At 41.6% G+C, this 15,182-nt stretch overlaps 1 protein-coding gene and 1 long non-coding RNA gene across 3 annotated transcripts in view; both read right to left on the reverse strand.

The window, feature by feature from the left end:
• The window catches only part of LOC131129913 (uncharacterized), a 43,797-nt gene extending 34,840 nt beyond the window's left edge, over nucleotides 1-8,957 (reverse strand). The window contains exons 1-2 of the long non-coding RNA XR_013627299.1: nucleotides 8,244-8,957; nucleotides 7,147-7,275 (exon numbers count right to left, since the gene is read on the reverse strand). This is a non-coding gene — a long non-coding RNA (uncharacterized LOC131129913). The remainder of the gene's footprint in view (nucleotides 1-7,146; nucleotides 7,276-8,243) is intronic.
• Nucleotides 8,958-8,984: 27 nt separating this feature from the next.
• On the reverse strand, nucleotides 8,985-14,858 carry hykk.2 (hydroxylysine kinase, tandem duplicate 2). 2 transcript variants are annotated; one of them, XM_058073382.2, is made up of 5 exons: nucleotides 14,730-14,858; nucleotides 12,620-12,927; nucleotides 12,325-12,467; nucleotides 11,203-11,383; nucleotides 8,985-11,129 (listed from the first exon to the last, which is right to left on the reverse strand). In XM_058073382.2, exons 2-5 carry the CDS (start codon nucleotides 12,921-12,923, stop codon nucleotides 10,681-10,683), a joined length of 1,077 nt encoding a protein of 358 aa, XP_057929365.2. In that variant the 5' UTR covers nucleotides 12,924-12,927; nucleotides 14,730-14,858; the 3' UTR covers nucleotides 8,985-10,680. The 2 variants fall into 2 exon arrangements, with proteins under 2 accessions (XP_057929365.2, XP_057929366.2); XM_058073383.2 differs by lacking the exon at nucleotides 14,730-14,858 and adding an exon at nucleotides 14,364-14,534.
• Between the last annotated feature and the right edge of the window lie 324 nt (nucleotides 14,859-15,182).

The following is a 15,182-nucleotide window of genomic DNA, read 5'->3' on the forward strand; positions in this document are numbered from 1 at the left end:
GAACATGGTACATGTGTTCGGAAGCGTGAATGACTACGGTTGTTTTTGCAGTTTTGGGAACTTTGGGATCTACCTAGCATGACCATCACGTGCTAGCAAAGCTCAGGTTGAACTATTTTAAAGGCCATGCATTACACTTCGTACTCTTCCATAACCAAGTCAGTGGCCTGAAGCTAACCTGACACAGCATGGGTGGGCAAACTTGACCGGGGGGCCCGAACTAAACACAGTCCACCTGGAAATGTTATTATGACTGTAAAAGTGTTATAGAACTTGCTGGATGGGCTCGAGTCCTTTTTTCCAGAAGCACTTTAAACATCTGAGGTTGCTTTGCATAACTCAGTAATGACAGAGAACCTCATAAAAACCAAAGCCTTCTTACTGACTAAGACTCCCAGAAAGTCCTGTAAAGGCATTGATGATGTTTGATGCCACAATAGGAAGCATAAAATGATCAAATATTGAATATCAAGACAGTGTGTTAATATGTAATGGTAATGGTTTAATTTCATTTGAACATGCATCAGATTACAATGGAGTGCATCCCATAATCAGTTCCCAGTTCCACATGTCCAAAAGGAGTAGGAAGAAGCAAAGCTTATTAAATCCTACCCCTTCATCTGGTACTTTTACAATCACTGTTACATTTGTTCGCTTCCTGCTTTCCATAATACAGTTTAAGGTTTTTTTTGTTAATTTTTTTGTCACGTACCAAAATACGAGGTGATATGACCATACAAGACTCTTCATCCTTTTGTATTTAGCAAACATCAATATGGGTACCATGGGTACCATATCACCTCGTACTTTAGTATGTGACAAAAAAATACATTTATAAAATAAATTAATAAAATAAAAAATAATTCATGAATGATGAATATTTTTTTATTTTATTAAAAATATTCATGAATGAATGAATGAATTAATATTTTTTTATTTTATTTTATTTTATTTAAATAAATTAAGAAAATAAATATTCACGAATGAATTAATTAGTTAATATTTTTCTTTTATTAATTTATTAATTGTAATATTAAATAATATTATGTTATAATATTACAATATAATAATAGTAAATAATTATAATATTTGATAATTAATAATAATTAATTAATTAATTAAAGTATTCAAATTTATTTACATTTATTTTAATTTCATGAATGAATAATGTTTTATTTTATTTAACTGGAAAATGTATGCAAACTGAGGCAAAATGTTGTAATGTAAATGGTGGATGCTAACCAAAAAAAGGCCAGTTCATATGATATAACATTTATTTCTATCCTCATACGGTGTGTGTGTGGTGTAGCTATATTATGCGCTGTGTTGTGTGACGTGTTTTGCTATTTTTGCACCGAGAGTGAGGTCGGTTTGATGGACACCCGTCGGCTTGCATTGTGCGTCAGGGTAAATGTCAATCAAGGCGGTTCGCTGCAAATAAAGATGACTTCCTCGAGCGAGCTGAGGTTCGTCTCTGGCTCCTTGCTGAGCGACTCGGGCTTGTCACAGCGTGCTGCCCAGCCTTGCATTTATGGGCAATGCTGATCTTCTATTATTCATGGCCACGTAGATCATTATGATTATGGAGCATAAAACCAAGAAAGAGATGGTTTTCCCACAAATTAAAAAATGTTGCAGGGTCACGGATGCTGAATGGCGACAATGTAGGGATCCACTATAGATGTTTTGTCATTCTTACGCAGTACACATAAATATTGCTTTGTATATATGGACTGCTCAACTGGTGTACTTCCCAAACTTTATTAATACACTAAATCTGTTTAACCCTTAGATGCACGAGTGACTGGACCCTACACTCTTCCATAAGTGGCTCAAAAATCACCCATACTAGAATCAATGCCTTTTTATGCCAATTTTGCCATTTTGGTTAGCAATAATCATTTGTATGATATTTAGTATTATATTTAGGACCACACAAAAATGATTTCATGTTAGAAACATCTTTTTTACATCTTTGAAAAAGAAAATGACCCCGTACAACAATAGAAAATGTGAGGATCCATTGTGTGTTGCATAAAGGGAAGTTAAAAATGTGAACGGCATGATATCAAAAACATGTTTTTTGAGGAATACCTGGAATTTGAAATGCTAAAAAAATTTCATTACAAAGATATTTAAAAAAAACAACCTGACCGGGTCATTTTTGACCCACTTATGGAAGGTTGGGGTAGTAACACAAACACTAAAATTTCTTAAAATGTATAAAAGATAAGTTAAAAATTTGAACAGCATGATATCAAAAACATGTTTTTGAGGAATACCTGGAATATGAAATGATGAAAAAAAATTCATTACAAAGATATTTAAAGAAAACAACCTGACCGGGTCATTTTTGACCCACTTATGGAAGGTTGGGGTAGTAACACAAAAACAAACATTTCTTAAAATGTATAAAAGATGAGTTAAAAATGTGAACGGCATGATTTCAAAAACATGTTTTTTTGAGGAATACCTGGAATATGAAACAATTTTAAAAAATTAATTAGAAAGATATTTCAAGAAAACAACCTGACCGGGTCATTTTTGACCCACTTATGCATCTAAGGGTTAACGGCTCAGAACACGCTGCTTCTCTTCTACTTCTCTTCAGAAACTGGACTTGGCATAGAATATTAATCACGGCGTCTGACCGCAGCCACCGTCGTGTGATGGTGATGAACGCCGGAGACGCGGGGCGGTTTGGCAGGAATAGTTTTTGTTTAAAAATCATCTGTGTTATTGTGTGTACGCCATCAAAAAGTGTTTCTAACAAGTCACAAATGAAGCGTTTCATGGGGGTGGGAAAATCCTGTTCTCTCATTTGGGGCTTTTAAACAAACCGTCTCTGGTGGTTTCCTGTTCCCTGGATGTCAAAGCTAGGAGCTATCAAGTAACACGACTACTACAGATTCCTAACAGATTCCGAACAGATTCCTAACTCTAAGAGAGGAGGTCAACGAAGCCCTTGGACCAAGGTCACATCTTCAGCCACATCTTCACTTCGAGGACGTGACTGTGGGCACAGTGACATTTCTACAGCTTCATCATTTTCTCCATAATTGGAAGCAGGTGAGAAGGGAGCTGAGGGATCCATCCATCCATCATCCATCATCCATCATCCATCATCCATCATCCATCATCCATCATCCATCATCCATCATCCATCATCCATCATCCATCATCCATCCATGCTTCCATCTATCAATCCATCATCCATCATCCATCATCCATCATCCATCATCCATCATCCATCATCCATCATCCATCATCCATCATCCATGCATCCATGCATCCATCCATGCTTCCATCTATCAATCCATCATCCATCATCCATCATACATCCATCATCCATCCATCCATCATCAATCCATCCATCATCCATCATCCATCCATCCATCCATCCATGCATCCATCCATGCATCCATCCATGCTTCCATCATCCATCAATCCATCATCCATCCATCCATGCATCCATCCATGCATCCATCCATGCTTCCATCCATGCATCCATCCATCCATGCTTCCATCCATCCATCAATCCATCCATCATCCATCATCCCTTATCCTGTTCAGAGACATATAGGTGTTCGGAGCTTATCCTTAAAGGTGGAGTACTGTTCTGAAATGGAATAAACCGAGACAAACTCAAACTAAGTCTTGATTTAGAACTACCACTGACTTGCCTGACCCCGGACTGGTCGCCAGTCAATTACAACCATTCACACCATCACCGCGTGGGGACCGAACCCGTGCCGTGGGTCAGTCGAGTCCACCATTAGACCATCAGTGTCAGATACTGGTGTGTTGCGGGTTTATAAAGACCTAGAATCCTAGGCATAGCAACAATGTCGCAGGGACGCACCCCGGACTGACGGACAAACTGGAACGGTCAACAGTTCCAAGCCCCCCAGGACAGAACATTCACACGGACAGCATGGACCATGTAGAGCCTTCAGTTAACCCAACAAACATGTTTTCAAGTGTGGCTCTCAGCTGCACTACACAAAAAACCACACACACAACTTGCCAAGTCCACAGAGGCCTGAGCCGGGATTTGTACCCACAACCTTTTTGTTTTGCAACAGCTGTGCTAACCACAGTGCATACACGTACAAGCATTTCTCTTTTCTTGAACATACAACCCAGCCCGGACCATGTGGCATGACATCATTCTGACGACCACGCCCCTTTTGTCGCCTTCCAGAAAGGAACTTTGGAATGATTCCCATAAAACACGTACAAGGTAGACACGCACCAACGCTCGCTAAAAGGACATATGTAGGAGATGGAACGTTCCCAGAGGGAACATTTAGCACGCTGATGTAAATGTCCAAACATGTGTAAACATACTCGGACATGAGCCGTCCTCCTGCGTCTTGGCCTGCTTCTGATCTCCCAGATGCCTCCGTGTCTTCCTCTCAACAGCCGGGCTTCTGCGGCCGCTGATTTAGGAGGCTACCCCTATGCGACCTCCTTTCCCACAGAACTCTCCTCCTACGTCTATCAGAGGATTCCAAGCCAACAACCTTCTTTTGGAGTTCCTAGCAGTTGCTGCTAAATCGTGTTCATAAAAACACTAAAAAAAAGGGGGGGGGGGGGTTGCATTCAGGTAATTGCCCGTCGAGGAACCACCATTCATGGACTGCATTTCATTACCTCCGACCTTCTAGATCTACGAATCACGAAGAAGGTTTCTGGTCGGGAATCCATTTTTGTTGTATATCATAGATTTGGGGTGACTACCGGTCTAACGGCTTTGCCAAAATAGGACTGGAACCAAACATTAACAATGTCTTATCTGGTTTCTGGCTCCACGGGGTACACGCATAGATCATCCTGACCAAAGTAAGGCCGGATTATCGCTTGGTTCTTAACGGCCAATTATCAGGGCCGACAAACACGGATGTTAAACCTTACTCAATGTGGACCAGCAACAACCCCATGTGGATTCATGCTATAGACGATGCCCAAGCCTTGGTTGCTATGACTGTCACAGGAACTGAAGGGAATTGAAGGGTACACAGGGAATTGAAGGGTACACCTTGTGATACAGATATCAGTAAATTGAAGGGAACTGAAGGGAATTGAAGAAAACTGAAGGGAATTGAAGGGTACTGAAGGGAACTCAAGGGAACTCAAGGGAACTCAAGGGAACTCAAGGGAACTCAAGGGAACTCAAGGGTACTGAAGGGCACACAGGGAATTGAAGGGAACTGAAGGGAACTGAAGGACACTGAAGGGAACTGAAGGGTACTGAAAGGAACTGAAGGGCACACGGAGAATTGAAGGGAACTGAAGGGAACACAGGGAATTGAAGGGAACACAGGGAATAGAAGGGAACTGAAGGGAACACAGGGAATAGAAGGGAACTGAAGGGAACACAGGGAATAGAAGGGAACTGAAGGAAACTGAAGGAAACTGAAGGGAATTGAAGGGTACTGAAGGGAACTCAAGGGAACTCAAGGGAACTCAAGGGAACTCAAGGGAACTCAAGGGTACTGAAGGGCACACAGGGAATTGAAGGGAAGTGAAGGGAACTGAAGGACACTGAAGGGAACTGAAAGGAACTGAAGGGCACACGGGGAATTGAATGGAACTGAAGGGAACACAGGGAATTGAAGGGAACTGAAGGGAACACAGGGAATAGAAGGGAACTGAAGGGAACACAGGGAATAGAAGGGAACTGAAGGGAACACAGGGAATAGAAGGGAACTGAAGGGAACACAGGGAATAGAAGGGAACTGAATGGAATTGAAGAGAACACATGGAATTGAAGAGAACACAGGGAATTGAAGTAATACAGGGAATTGAAGGGAACACAAAATTAAAGAGAATTGAAGGGAAAACACAGGGAACAGAAGGGCATTGAAGGGAACTGAAGGGACCACAGGGAATCGAAGGGAGCACAGGGAATTGAAGTGACACAGAATTGAAGGGAGCACAGGGAATTGAAGGGAGCACAGGGAATTGAAGGGAACTGAAGGGTACACAGGAAATTGAAGGGAACTGAAGGGAATTGAAGGGTACACAGGGAATTGAAGGAAACTGAAGGGAATTGAAGGGAACACATGAAATTGAAGGGAACTGAAGGGAATTGAAGGGAACTGAAAGGAATTGAGGGGAACACATGGAATTGAAGGGAACTTTGGCTGCTAACACGGCTTTAGCGCTAGAGTGAGGGACAGAGCAACGACTCCTGCCTGAAGGCCATCCCACAGCGGCGTGTGACCAGCATGAGGAGGCCGTGCCAGATTGTTACGGTTCTTCTACCACTGCTGTTGCTTCTGCTTGGTTACCATTCAAGCCAACAACGCAGATTCCGGCTAAGCAGAGCAGTGGTCGGCTGGGCCGTCAGGACGAGACATGACCAGATGGAAGAATAATCGAAAGGACACCGGCGTCTTATATTAAGTGTGCTATTTTGATTTTGTGTGCAGGCCCCTGACACTTGACAAAGGCCAGATGCAGAGCAACGTGTTTCATAAAAAAAATAGCAAGAGGTAAGAGGAGAATAAAATATGCTAGTGGAGGTGAAGGCGAGGCAGCTGTTACAACACTTCCCATAATATCGGCCAGGCCAAGTCAAATGGATCAATCCGAGTAAAAGCCTCCCGTACCTTTGGCGTGTTGGGAACATCCAGCACGTTGTCAAACACTCCCGCTCTGCACCGTAACCTTGGGGGAGGTATTCACTAATCAAACAAAGTGACAATCAAATCAATCTGCTTCTCATTTAGGAAAGACCAACGCCACGTCCGACAGGCAGAGGATTCCCATTCTGGGATTCACGTGAAATACGAGCACGACGCTCAGCTGCTTGTGTTTAAATCCTTTGGTGGGAACACTTCAATATCCACACTGGTCACAAGTGAACCTCCATACTGACCGAGCACCCCTTTATAGCTGGGTGAAATGGTTTGGTCTGCCACCACATTCAAAGTGCTTGCTAGCTACAGTGATATAAGCTAGCAGTGTTTGTAATTAATAAATATTTAACATGTATCATTACATCAACAGATGAGTTAGCGGCAGCCCCGCCTCCCCATTACTTTACCCCTCCCTGCCTCAGCAGGCAGCTATTAACATGATTTCACTTATTTTTACACTTGTCAGTGACGGCTACACGGTGGTATATTTCCTTAGTACCTTGTACGTCCTGCTGGGGGCGCCAAATCCACGCTGTGATCTTACACGTCTTTACCGTCATCATCCTTGTGCGTCATTTGTTCGCCAACAATGTCGATTCAAGAGATGAGGAGGGTTGAAGTAGACACCCTGTCAGCGACAAAACACAAACAAAAGTCAAGTGTCGGTTTAGGCAAAGCAGAAGTGTGTAGCACTACACCACCAGGGATGCCGATGCAGCCCAAAACACTCACTTCAATCGCACCTTTTTGAAGGCCTTAATCGTCTCAAAAATTAAAACAAAATGTGATAAAATAAATTTGTATTTTTAAAATGAATCATAATTTCAATTGAGCGCCTTTTCACAATTCATTTCATTGTTTTTTTTCTTTGTAATTTCAGTTCCTAGTACGTCATTTTATCCCAAATGTTTCAAACAAGACTATTCCAGATGACAGTAAATGAAAATTATAGTGATGCTACAGCACTGTGGTTTTCATCTTTTTTAAAACAAAAATGATTTTCTATGCTTCACACTGAAAAAAATGTTTGGATGACCTCATTGCAATGCACAAGCGTTTGAAGGCACAATTAAAGTGCAATTGCTCCATCTAGTGGATATGTTGGTGAATAGCAACACCTGGTTGTTCGACAAACAAGTAATGGAGTTCAGCAGTTGGCGGTAATTAGCATGTTGTCATCTGTAATCGATGGCAGAATAATCCAATAGAAGGTTTTTACCTGCTTCACTCTACTTCGGGACTTCCTGAACCATAAAGATTGGACGGCTAGAGCAGTAGGCGAGCTCACGTTAACTTTATTTACAACATACAGCATGTACAAATCTCACAGGCTAAACTAGCCATAAACCTAAACGCTTATCGAGTGGGTTTGTCCACTGTTGCTATACGTCAACGTCACCACCATATTGGATAGGTCAAGGCTGCGCTGTAAATGAATACATGTCAATGTACTTACTTTCATAAAGCACCTTACTAATAAATTTACGTTAATTCCTCTCGTTTATACATTCACACACGCACTAATATAGTGGGGAAACAGTTAAGTACCAAAAACAATCAAAATTGTTTTTGTTGTATGAAAGAAGGTACATTTACCGCGCAGACTTGACCTATCCAATATGGCGGCGACGTTGACATACGGCTCAGGGCAATGCCAAACGAAACTAGCCAACGACTCTTTTCCGGTATAACGTCCCGCACACAAAACGTTTCCCTTGCAACATGTACCAGGTTTAAACATCCCCATCACAATGCTATTGTAACGTTCATGTTAAATTCACTACAACTGTATAACCACAATTTTCTTGACTAGCAACAGTCTCATTTTCAATATAAATATTTTTAAATAAATTAATTTCTGCAATATAGGATTCAGTGCGAACAAATATTTTGCTACTTGGAGCATAGACGACCGGTTCATGACTTTCTAAATAGGGTTTTAACATTATTAGAGTCCTGTAGACATGAAATACCTATAGTCAGCTTTACACTCCTGTTGTTCATCGTTGACGTCATATTGTGCGACTCTTATGCTGCAGACTTCAGACGACCGCTAGCCAGTGAGCTAACGAGACATAGGACGTGACGTTGTCTTTGAGATGCAAAGTACATCCCTTAGCTGTATTATTTTCCAAAGGTGCACCATGGAAAGAGCGGTCTATTTCAAAATGCCAAGAGGATTAATGGCAGCTTAAAGCGCGTTTTGGTGTATTAAACTAAATCCTTTGAAAGTTGCCATGTCGATTTCAGACAAATCCACAGAAATAGCGCAAACACGGATGAAGGCTGATTAAAGTCGGATGTTTTTGGTCACAATACTTACATTATTATTATTATTTAAATTATTTAAAGTATTTGGGCAATTTACTGTTCACGCTGCACTTTACATTATGTTGTTCATATTTGGTGTCTATTCTATCTATTTATTCTCCACATTATTATTATTATTATTATTTATTATTACTTATCTTCTTTTGTGTCTGTTATTATATGGGAGCCAGGCAACGACATTTCGTTGGCAATTTCACTACTGTGTTTTTGTGCAATGACAATAAAGGGAGTCTATCTATGTATTTCATCTGTACTTGTGCATGTCTCTACTAAGAAGATGCCAGATCGTCTTAGAAGTGACTTCAGGCTTTTGCGTGTAAATGGAACAATGTCTCCATCTAGTGTTCAAATTGGAGCATGACTTTCAATTTAAAATGTACGCAGCCTTTCTACATTGCCATACATCAGGGGTGTCCAAACATTTTCCACCGGTGGCTGCATACTCAGAAACTTCGTTTAAGACCTTAAAACCAATTCTATTGTCAGGGCCTAACACAAATTGAGTTGATATAACAAGGCAAAGGTAAAAATATTGGAAATATTTTATAAAATGTGAGGGAAATGAGGGAAGGGTTAGGGTTATTTGCAATGGAGCTTAGGTTCGTGTTTAAATTGGACAAAAGTATCTCCTACAGCAGGGGTCTCAAACTCGCGGCCTGCGGGCCAAATGTGAGATGCTACTTTGAGGCCCCCACCTTGATACCAAAGTTTAATGTTGAAATGACAGCTTAAAGCTGTGTGCACACCGGACACAATTAACATGATTTTGCCCCGCCCATACTGTTACCCTACCCTGTTACCCCAACCTGTTTTGCTTTGGATTAGCAATGAAGCTAAAGGCTTACGACGCTGGGTACAAATAAAATGCAGGAAATGATTTGGAATAAAACGGAAAAGACACGTCAAGATAAAGCATCTCATCACACGACGCTGCTCCCAGATGGAACTGAGTACGATGCTAACTTGCTAATTGGGTCAAATTATTAAGTTTCATTAATGTTCATGTTAAAGGTTAAATAACTGTTAATACTGTACATTTGAATCTGAAAAAAATCATTTCTCTACCAACTGTATGTGGTTTCTTACGTTTTTCTTATTTGCTGTTTTATTATTTTTTTACTTATTTATTACTGATTTATTGTCTTTATTCTTAATTTGTTTATTTTTTTATCTTATTTTGTGTATAGAAAAATAAAAATTAAGATATTTGAGAACAGTGGAATGTTTTATCAGATATTTTGGTGTGGAAAACCGGAACCAAAGTACTGAAAAAATGTAGGGTATAGTAGAAGCAAAAGCATTGAAGATTTTTATTGATTTTTTTTCCAGTTTTTAATAAATTTTTTGAAAACCTGATGCGGCCCGGCTTCACCCAGAACCTAGCTCCAGTGGCCCCCAGGTAAATTGAGTTTGAGACCCCTGTCCTACAGGTCCTTCATTAAGACGTGAAACGGGCCATAAATCATCATCAAGCCTTACAATTAATTATCAAAGTTTGCACCAGATATTTGTCATCTGGTCAGTGGGAATCGAATACGTGTTCTGGCCTCCGCTGAAGCTCGACGGTCCACCTCGCAGCCAAATGAATGTTATTGTTATGTAAGTAATGAATGTATGTTTTGGTCATGAAGGACGTACCTCTTCGTCTGGGAAGTCAAAGTTTGGGAATGTCTCTTAGGATGGAGTCTGACATTGGTTTCTGTTACTTCCCGTTCTTGGAGTCGAATTGAGCGGCGGACTGGAACCACACTTTTTCCACCTGCTCTTTCCCCATCTCCAAAAAACGACACAAAATAGGAACTCCTTTCCTGCACGAAATGGTTAAATATTCTTCGTTTTCTGGGTGCAGCGTCACGGAATAGCGAGCGAGCACCAACGACTGGCTTAAGCGTGCCAGTACCAACCAAAAGAGACAAACTTTCTCCTCCTCGTTGAGCGGAATGACGCTTTCCCAGCCCGCCAGGATGGGACCCCCCACGTCCACGGGCTTGGCGTGCTCCAGCATCATGTACGTCAGGGTGATGGCGAGCTCGTGGACGTAATAACTCATGTGCATGTCCACAAAGTCAATGATACCAGAGATCCTGTGACCGTCCCCGTCATTGGCTTCCACGAGCACATTGAGGTCATTGAAGTCTCCATGGATGAGACCTGAGCAAAAACCAAACAGATCCGTGGATCAGGTCCCGTATGTAAACAACACATCTAAGCATATCATGCGTACATTTGCGGAAACCGGCGTATTTGGGGGCCACAAAGGTCTTGTACTGATGCAGGACGGTCTTCACAACCTCCTGGAGAGGATCTCCATCCAGGACGTGCATGTACTTCTCCAGGAGGACCAGATTGGACAAATCCCATATGAAGTCCTTCCTCCGCAGCACCGACAGTTGCGGATGTTTCATCTGGGAACAGGAAGAAATACGACCTTTTAAACACGCGGTATGGAAATAAAGTACCGGGACGACATTACAGTGGAACCTCCAAAGCAGCGGCCCGCGGGCCACATCATGGCCCGCCAAGCGTCTCAATTTGGCCCGCCGGGTATTTCAAATGTTTAAACATTTAACATTGAAACTGTATCCGGCAACATACAAACAACACACAAAGTCACCTACCATCTGCCGCAAGGCATGCTGGGTAGCTTATGGTAGTCTTTCTCCCAACATTTTGCAGAGGTCAGAAAAGAAGTAAACAAGGAGTTAAGATGCTCCTGATGTCCAATGTTTTATTGTCCATACGTCATATGGACTACCCAGCATGCCTTGCAGACACTTCGGAGGTAAAAGTTTGAAGTTTTATGTTGTGTTTAGCTCTCGGTTGTTGTTTATTAGCCACTTTGTAGCAGCGGGTGATGCTACTCTTTCTCCCAACATTTTGCCGAGGTCGGAAGAGAAGTAAACGAGGAGTTAAGATGCTCCTGGATATCCAATGTTTTATTGTCCATACGTCATATGGACTACCCAGCATGCCTTGCAGACACTTCGGAGGTAAAAGTTTGAAGTTTCGTGTTGTGTTTAGCTCTCGGTTGTCGTTTATTAGCCACTTTGTAGCAGCGGGTGATGCTACTCTTTCTCCCAACATTTTGTCGAGGTCGAAAGAGAAGTAAACAAGGAGTTAAGATGCTCCTGATATCCAATGTTTTATTGTCCATACGTCATATGGACTACCCAGCATGCCTTGCAGACACTTTGGAGGTAAAAGTTTAGCTATTGGTTGTCGTCTATCAGCCATTTTGTAGCAGCAGGTGATTTCTGCCATGCAACCACAACCGTTGCTGCAGTCTGGCTTCCTCCTCTACCGCGTGCATTGCTGGGGTCCCAGACTGCAGGTTGGGGCACTCTACCTCTTTGAGGATGGTGTCCATCCTGGCTGCTGTCTGGCCCACTTCATAAAGTAGCTGTGGTGAGAAAGGAACCTTGGCAATCGGGATTCCGGGTAAATAGGTCAACAGGCGGACCAGGTACTTCCGTCGGCCATAACCGCAATCTAGCAAAGATACATAATGCAAAAATTAGGATTACAGATTATACATTGAGGGGGGGTTATAGGCTATTTATAGGCTCATTTAAAGCATCCACGTCACATAGGAGGGACCTCCAACCACCCAGTCTCCTCATTTGCAGGTACTGGTGTCCTACCCAGGTCTTCCAGGAACATGCCCTGCCCCGTGGTCGTCTTCACGGCTGTTTGAGTGGGAAGTCCATTCTCCTCCAGGAAGGTCATGGCGTAGGTCTGCAGTTCAAACAGGGTGGGGTCCTTACTGTCCTCCGAGTTCATGATCTTCAGGAGATACTGGCCCCCGTCCAACGTCACTACGTGGAAGTTCTGGTCCTCGTAGCTGGGGAGGTCTTTTGTTTGGGAGGGGGTCAGGTTGTAGTGTTTCTTCACAAGGTCTGCGGCCTGGGAGGGGCTGACATTGGGCTTGGAGTGCTGCTCTGACATGTTGCTGGAGAAAAACAAAAGAATTAGCGTCTGACCTCAATTAGCGTTTTGAAATATTAGCCATGTTTACATAATTACATAATACTAAATATTCCAATTCAATTCGGGTTATTGCAATGTTTTTTCTTGTAAATTTACAACTTCATTCTCAGAATCATTTTTTTTGTCTCGTAAATTTATGACTTTATTATGAGTTTATCGCTCACAATTTTATTTCCGTAATATTACAAAGTTTTTCCTTTTTTAATTTTACGACTTTATTGTCATAAGATTATGAGTTTTTCGCTCGTAAATTTATGACTTTATTATGAGTTTATTGCTCACAATTTTATTTATGTAATATTACAAGGTTTTTTCTTTTTTAATTTTACGACTTTATTGTCATAAGATTATGAGTTTTTCTCTCGTAAATTTATGACTATTATGAGTTTATCGCTCACAATTTTATTTCCGTAATATTATAAGGTTTTTTTCTTTTTTAATTTTACAACTTTATTGTCATAAGATTATGAGTTTTTCTCTCATAAATTTATGACTTTATTCTCTAAATCCGCAATTATTTTTATACTCTGTCATAAAATGTTGATTTGGGACAATGAAATCTATCTTGAGTCTGTTCTTTAAAAATTGCCAAAATTGCGAAATGAATATAATATATGTGGCAAATAATATATATGGCTGCACGGTGGTCTAGTGGTTAGCGCGCAGGCCACACAGCTAGGAGACCCGAGTTCAATCCCATCCTTGGCCATGTTCTCCCCGTGCATTCGTGGGTTTTCGCCGGGTACTCTGGTTTCCTCCCACATTCGAAAAACATGCTAGGTTAATTAGCCACTCCAAATTGTCCATAGGTATGTGAGTGCGAATGGTTGTTTGTCTGTGTGCCCTGTGATTGGCTGGCCACCAGTCCAGGGTGTACCCCGCCTCTCGCCCGAAGACAGCTGGGATAGGCTCCAGCACCCCCGCGACCCTCGTGAGGAAAAAGCGGTAGAAAATGAATGAATGAATGAATATCCCATAGCTGCACGGTGGTCAAGTGGTTAGCACAGCTAGAAGACCGAGTTCAATTCCCCCCTTGGCCATCTCTGTGTGGAGTTGGCATGTTCTCCCCGTGAATGTGTGGGTTTTCCGGTTTCCTCCCCCATTCCAAAAACATGCTAGGTTAACTGGCTAACTCCAATTGGCTAACTGCCCTGTGATTGGCTGGCCACCAGTCCAGGGTGGACGGCTGGGATAAGGTCCAGCACCCCCGCGATAAGCGGTAGAAAATGAATGAATATCCCATATCCATTTTATCTTGTACTTAAATTCCCAAGCCTTGACTCATGCGGTCCAACGGTCAAAATCAAAACATGAGGAATTAAAGATGACGTCACGACGGAAATACACTCCATGTTATTTGGAAAAACATCTGCTATTGCTAGTAAGGATTCCCTTTACCGAGTGTACGTCTCTTTGTCAGCTTTTGTCCATGGCTAAAATGCCGTTTTTAGCATCGCTCCATTCGGTGCCTTTTTCCTTCCGTTAACTTGTGCCGCACTTTGGGTCCGTTGGGGAACAACACACTCGGAAAGGAACTTTTAGCCTTCGGCTTGTGGAATGTTCCAGAAGACAGCAAATAGCATTTAGGGGTTTAAACCGTTTAAAACTCAACAGGTTATATGATATGTGACTGGCGGATCCCTCGTCAGAAAAAATATCCTCTATGATTGTCTGGTCCGAGATATGTATGTTCATAATTAATTACCAATTAAACCAATTAAAAGGAGAGTCTTGAAACATTAGCTTAATTTGACAGCAACTCACCTGTTTCACGAGTCTAAAGTCTGCTAGTTGGTCTGAGAAGAAACTCTTGAGTCTTAAAAAAAAAATCTATATCCGGTGCAAACTTTCAATATAAGACAAATATTTCACAAAAACCGAAACGAATCGCTTTTATTACGACAAATGATACAGAATGACAGCCACCTAACCTTTGCCTGTTGTAAGAAATATGAAGTTACATATTATGCGTTCATTTCGAGAAGTGGCTTTGCTGGTTAAAAAGTGTGTCCCGCTTGTGAAATTTCAAATTAAGAGCAGTAAATGTAAAGTGTATTGAAAACTAAGGTGTATATGTCGCATCTAAATGCACAGTAATATATTTCATATTTATTTTTTCAGAAAAATCACAACACATTGTGATTTAGCCTCCACTTGTTCCTTGTTTGTTTTGGACAGTGAAATGCCTTCATGCGGTTGTTATCGTTGTTGGCCACA

Source organism: Doryrhamphus excisus, linkage group LG4 (assembly GCF_037039965.1).
Source record: "Doryrhamphus excisus strain RoL-2023G ecotype Guam linkage group LG4, RoL_Dexc_Guam_v1.1, whole genome shotgun sequence".
Taxonomy (NCBI): Eukaryota; Metazoa; Chordata; class Actinopteri; order Syngnathiformes; family Syngnathidae; genus Doryrhamphus; species Doryrhamphus excisus.

Excerpts from the sequence above, each read along its gene's own strand:
- hykk.2 (XM_058073382.2), bottom strand. The coding sequence starts at position 12,923 with ATGTCAGAGCAGCACTCCAAGCCCAATGTCAGCCCCTCCCAGGCCGCA. Across the intron at positions 11,384-12,324 it reads TGGACACCATCCTCAAAGAG|ATGAAACATCCGCAACTGTC; the intron begins GTAGAGTGCCCC and ends TCCTGTTCCCAG. Across the intron at positions 11,130-11,202 it reads ATACGCCGGTTTCCGCAAAT|GTCTCATCCATGGAGACTTC; the intron begins GTACGCATGATA and ends GTTTTTGCTCAG.